Source organism: Plodia interpunctella, chromosome 19 (genome assembly GCF_027563975.2).
Source record: "Plodia interpunctella isolate USDA-ARS_2022_Savannah chromosome 19, ilPloInte3.2, whole genome shotgun sequence".
NCBI classification, from domain to species: Eukaryota; Metazoa; Arthropoda; class Insecta; order Lepidoptera; family Pyralidae; genus Plodia; species Plodia interpunctella.
The window spans coordinates 8,191,313-8,197,312 of record NC_071312.1 but is presented as its reverse complement, the minus strand read 5'-3'; the positions used below and the strand labels follow the sequence as shown (position 1 = coordinate 8,197,312).

At 34.0% G+C, this 6,000-nt stretch overlaps 1 protein-coding gene across 1 annotated transcript; it reads right to left on the bottom strand.

Moving 5' to 3' along the window:
• Window positions 1-520: 520 nt before the first annotated feature.
• On the bottom strand, window positions 521-4,452 carry LOC128678193 (MICOS complex subunit Mic10-like). Its single transcript, XM_053759577.1, has 3 exons — window positions 4,219-4,452; window positions 3,122-3,287; window positions 521-632 (listed from the first exon to the last, which is right to left on the bottom strand). Exons 1-3 carry the CDS (start codon window positions 4,289-4,291, stop codon window positions 620-622), a joined length of 252 nt encoding a protein of 83 aa, XP_053615552.1. The 5' UTR covers window positions 4,292-4,452; the 3' UTR covers window positions 521-619.
• Between the last annotated feature and the right edge of the window lie 1,548 nt (window positions 4,453-6,000).

Genomic DNA, 6,000 nt, shown 5'->3' with positions numbered 1-6,000 from the left:
TCAAAATAAACATGCAATTTTCGCCTGAATATAGTTACTTTCATACATGCATTGTAATTTAAATAAAATCTTGTAAAAACATTTATTTTTGGTGGTCTTTAGACATTGTTATACCTACAGTCCGTCTCTCTCTCGTCTGAGCGATTTCCCGGTTTCTTCCTCAGCTATTGAGCGTCGGAGCCCAGAGTTTGCTTTCCTACATTTTCGTCTCCTTTCTCTTTTTCTACATTTTCGTCTCACTTTGTTGTCAGATCATTGGCGACTATGTATTCTATATACAATTCTTCTTAGTAATATTCCTCACAGTTGAGCATGGCATTATGTGAAAGTTACACATACAACGACTTCCTTTCTTCATTTCACACACTATCTAATAAATCATCAACTAAAGTTCAAGCAAGTGGTGGTCTTTTCAAAAATGGGTACTCATGTGACATGAGTAGAATTTGAAACTGGGATTTAACGCTCCATAGGTCTTAATTAACCACTAGACTAGTACAGCTTATTAAAACAATCTAGCTAAAATTATTACAAAAGTTTATTTAACTTTTATTTTCAAGTAACAACATTACATTTTTTACAAGACTTAAAGTTTACAAAAACGTTATTTTGTACTGCATCATGGACCCTTCCTGAAAAGAAAAGACAATAAACTGTAAAGAATTTTTATAATGTGAATTAAATTTTTAAAATACTGTTCTGTTCAAATAATTGCCTAAAAGAAAATAATGCTTTCAATTGCAAGCAATAAAGATAACACACAATTTTGCACAATACATCCATCAAAATTCTACTTTTTACAAATACCGCCTACAGCTTCATTGTTTTCCTATCGCAACCAGACTTTTCTATTCTTTCTACCAACCCGACCCGATTTCAAAACCGAAATGTAATTGACATTTACATGTAAAAAAAAAACGCACATTCTGCTTCAAAGCGACACCGGCTATGACTCACAAATGGTTGCAGCAACGATTGAAACATCCGACGGTTTCGAAACTTTAGAAACAAAATAACAAGTGACGATTTACCGACAAACCAACTTGCAAACGCTGATTCGGAAGTAAAAAATGCACTTTAAAGTGTTGAAATAAGGATCAGTAAAAAAGTAGGAGCGATTGCAGTTGAAATGTTAAAAGTCTCTGTGGGTGGCGATGATTTTAAAGGCGGTAAGTTTGCAAACAACAAGGCGATTTAAAGGAATAATAGAAGAGAAGGCGTAGCCAAATCCTATAGAAATGAAGAAGCGAAAACTATAAAGCAAATGAATGGTAGTGAGTGACCTTTCAGACAATGAATTGGGAAGTCTCACGCTGCGCTAAGGAAATCATAGCTGACCGTTTAGATAATGTCCTTTATGAAGACTCGACCAAATTGTAAGACATACGACACATTGCGTAGGGTTGGCAAAATGTGTATAATATTATGATAGTGATTTTCATACTGCGATCCAACAAATCTTTTGGAATTACGAAAACAACTTTTGGATTAGGTATATTCTACTATTTTTTAAACTGTGTGATAAAAGCGTCATTCCAAAGAATATATATATATATATATATATACCAACTTTAATTATATTAACGAGATTATTATACATTACCGAAATTAAAACGGTGGCTAATTGAAAGGACACTGTACAGCAGAGAGGAATTCATCAACAATTAAAATTTTAAAAATAAATTTAATATAAAAGTATTACTATCTGACATTTAGTATTGCGACTATTAATTATTATGTTTTCTTTCTTTATATAAAAACGTGTATTTTTTATATAATTTAATATAAAGTACGTCCTTCATTTTAGAGCAATTATATAAGTATTACGTGTAAAAATATTATGAATAAATGAGTATTGAATATGAGTTCATAGATTAGTAGATATTTAATATATGAAATAAAACTAATTTTAATTTTTTGAATTTTGAGATAATTTAATACTTTTGATAATTTGGGTAATTAGATTCAATTTGTGAGTAATATAGAGCGCCGTTTAAGCGAACGTGGCCTAGACATTCGTTCTGTTTGGTACCTGGTTCAAAGAATATTCCTGGCTATTCGAGCCGGGTACTGTCCGGTATTTTTAATTAAATTATTATTATTGAATTTAATTTTAGACTACATTTTGTTTAATGAAAAACTAATGAAATCGATTATTTAATCAGAAAAATATAAATTCGTTATAGACATCCTTAACAAATGACAACCCAACTTAACGACCAATATTTATTACAACTCATTTACACATTACATTGTGTCTTTTTGTCGATAACAATCACATATCTATTTACGGCCCCAAGTTAGGACTACCATTTTAGTGGTCCTTTACTCGGCCTTTATTATTTTAGGTATTGAATTAGTCGTTATTTGTCTGTCCGTGTATTGAAGGAGTGTTTCTAATTGAGGTTTGTCGTCAAAAGATTGCCGGGTTTTTTATTGTCTTCGGTTGAAAGATAGAAAGTTAGCAAAATATTTGTCTTGTCGAAAAATTTCATTTGTGCCTTTTCAACTAAAAACTTTCCTTTAAGATGATACATAATGCTATACAACATATTAAGAGGGGAGGGGGGAGGGGAGTGACAACTTCTATGACTCTTCAACGAACATAAGATCAAAGGTTCATAAGACTTGAAGGTTTGGAACTATCTCAGCATCATATCTTAACCTTATCTGTGAATTCTGAAGACGTGCCTGTAATTTTACAACTTGTCGACTGTTTAACATCAACTCTATTTGAGAATGCTGTCGTTTCCTATCCAGTGTGAAGAGGATATGGAGAGATGCTATATATATCATGAAGTAATCATTTTATGGGCGTATACCACACGACTCAAATTTTTATGTTCCGATTTCTGCTGGCAATAGTCTCTTCTTCTCTCTCTCTCATTTGAGCATTCTCCCAGTTTCTCCCTGAGCCGTTGGGCTGCGAAGCCTAGGGTCCGCTTTCCTACTTTTTCGTCTCCACTTCGCTTGGTCGTCGCCATCCCAAATTGCCAAAGTTTCAGCTAAGAATTCACCGAATTTGAACATTTCAACGTATATTCCTGGTTTTGCCTCGCGTTTATTAAAAGCTTATAGTCACACCACAATCCGTATAGCGTATACCCGTAAAAGTACTCACTTCAAAACGCAAAGTTTGGGGTCCATTGACATCAAGTAATTGTTCAGACTGTTTTCGCAGTTTGAGTATGCCATGCCGAGTCCCACGCCGCCACCGATATATGTCGGCCATCTTTTGCCAAGGAGGAAAAAACTGCCCATCATACTGCCTATTAGTAGTCCCGCCACTGAAAATTGAATTGTGTTAACATTTATTTTTGTTAACTGACCAACAGCCATGGCATGCGGCCCATCTGATGGTGGGTGTATAGTCACTGCATCACCAGGGGTGTCACGCGCGTTGCCGACTGTGTGGCCTAAGGTCAGTATTTCAGTTCCTATCAGATTTAAATCAATTAATCTCCACTTCGCTCGGTCGTCGCCATCCCTAGTTGCCAAAGATTCAGCGAGGAATTCACCTTTGTCATTCATTGTCTCTCTTAGATTTAAATCAATTAAATTTGAACAGTTCTTCAGAATACGGTAGTTATGAAAGGATAGGCACAAGTCACGTCACAAATATTGGAGTCAAAAAACATTTTAATTATCTATACTATTATAATAAAGAGGTAAGCGTTTGTGAGTTTCTGAGTTTATATGTTTGAAGCGGGGTAATCTCCGAAACTACCGTATCGATTTCAAAAATTCTTTGACTATTAGAAAGGTACATTATCTAAGATTACTATAGGCTATATTTTATCCCAAAATTTCAACAAAAGGCAACATCTAATACTTATAAAGCAAAAAAAATATTACATCCTAACTAATATCATAAATGCGAAAGTAAGTTTGTTACCTCTTCACGCTTTATCTCAATAGAAATTTTGCATAGATGTAGTTTGAAGTACGGAGAAGGACATAAGGTACCTTTCATCTCGGAAAAATAACTGCTCCCGTGGGAAATCACGTGGGGAAGCCACAGGCTAAAACTAGTGTTACTATAAATAAATTTCATCAATTAAAGTGACATCTGATTATCGTGTTTCGTAATGTGAATCCATTTATACATTGTTTTATACACAGGCACACCTTATTAATTTGTAATTACATTTTCTTTATACTATTTAAAAGCTTTTCAAATTATTATTTCCATTTCAAGAATAATTAAGTGTATCTTACCGGTCTTCACTCCGAAATCAATGAAGCAGGCTGAATATCTCTCCTCGAAGTCTCTCCTATCAGTTTTATTCATTCCTTAAAAGTGTCCAAATAATCACAATACATTTCCGAAATAATTGTTGTGGACCATTAAGCATAAATATATTAAATAATTCGTCGATATTAATAACCGTAACAAATAAAATTCACAATTTTTGATTTTTGAAGCGACATTTTTGACAATGTCAGCGGTGATATTTTTATTTTTTTGGCCAGCTTTTTTGATTTTGCATCCTTTTTGCATGGAATTAGTGAATCTTGTTTTTGGGCCAAATGTAAAAAGTTTACATACAATGTGATGTGTGGTTCCGCCCTTGAATACTCCATATCCTTTTGTGGATGTCGTAACTAGGTACATAAGTGATAAAAGGCCTTAAAAAATTGTGGCAACAGTAGTATTCCCGAAGAGGATTATGGTCAGACAGGCGGCAGTAAAACCACAGCCGAATTTTCAAAATTTTTAGCCTCATTTTTCACAGCTATGTACGATTGAAATCGGTATAACATGAGTATGATATGTATTTATTTAAACTTGAGCAAAACCGTGGAATAAGTCTAATATTATAGGCCTAACTGAAGAGGATTGTAGCCACAGATTATTAAGATCAATTATAATTTCAATTGGAGACTCACTGATCCACTAAAGTGATCTTAGAGATTATTTGCGAGTAGGAAGGTAATTTTAAGTTGTTACCTATATTCTAGTAGTTTCTCCAAAAACAATTAATACTCGAATAAATCTAAATATCGCTATTGTTGTCCAATTGTCCTTGAATGCTTTAATAATTATGTAAATGTAAGATTAGATCTTGCAAAAACTCTTTCTTGCACCATTTACTGAAGAAACAAAAGTTATAACTGAGTATTCGAACATGAAGGAGTGGCAAAAGCAGACTTATCGCAAAAGTCTTCCAACCACAGCCAACTCTCTCTCTCTCTCATCTGAGGTTTCTTCCTCAGCCGTTGAGCGTCGGAGCCCACTTTTCTTTCCTACTTTTACATCTCCACTTCTACCTGTCGTCGGCATCTTTATCAGACTATTGGCACGCACATAATCGTTGACGACAAATTACTGAATGGAAACAAAAGAAGTGAACTGAGATGGTGTAGTAAATTTGACAGTATTAAATGAAATAAACAAGAAATTAATATATCAATAATAAATAAAATTAGATCGAAAGAATAGCGCCTTAGATAAAATGATTCACGCAACCATGGAGTTTGTTGTGAGCTACATGATACATGCAGGCGTTGAAGGATTTTATTAGCTTTTAACTGAATTCATCAGTCAAATAGTATATCCGTATGTTACCAAATTTAATTGTGATTTTAACAAGTTATGTTTAGATTTTTGCCAACTCCCATTTCTCTGCTTATTCAATTCAAAACTAACTTGAACAATAAGAAAGAGGGGGTTAAAAAGAAAGCTAATAGTTTGAACTGCTGCTGACGATGTTCTGAAAACTGGAAAACAAGGATGATCAGATCTTCGACCGCATCTAATATCGATATAGATAGTTACGATAGTGGCTGAAGGCAGCCAAATCTTCAAATAAAAAAAATAGCTACCTATTAAGTTCAATTTCTGAATAAGCCCTTCCTTTTCTGTTTTTGCTGTGACTTTTCAGTTGTTGTTTCTTCAAAATTGTGAGGTGTATTTTTTAACTCTGAAAACTTAAACGCAAGGAAAATTTGCCCGACACGAGAACCCTTGATAAATCGTTTTGGCACCAATGAATCAGG

What these genes read in the sequence shown, in the direction of transcription:
- LOC128678193 (XM_053759577.1), bottom strand. Translation starts at nt 4,291, where the DNA reads ATGAATAAAACTGATAGGAGAGACTTCGAGGAGAGATATTCAGCCTGC. An exon ending in TGATTTCGGAGTGAAGACCG is followed by an intron (nt 3,288 to 4,218) that starts GTAAGATACACT and finishes TTCAATTTTCAG; the next exon opens with TGGCGGGACTACTAATAGGC.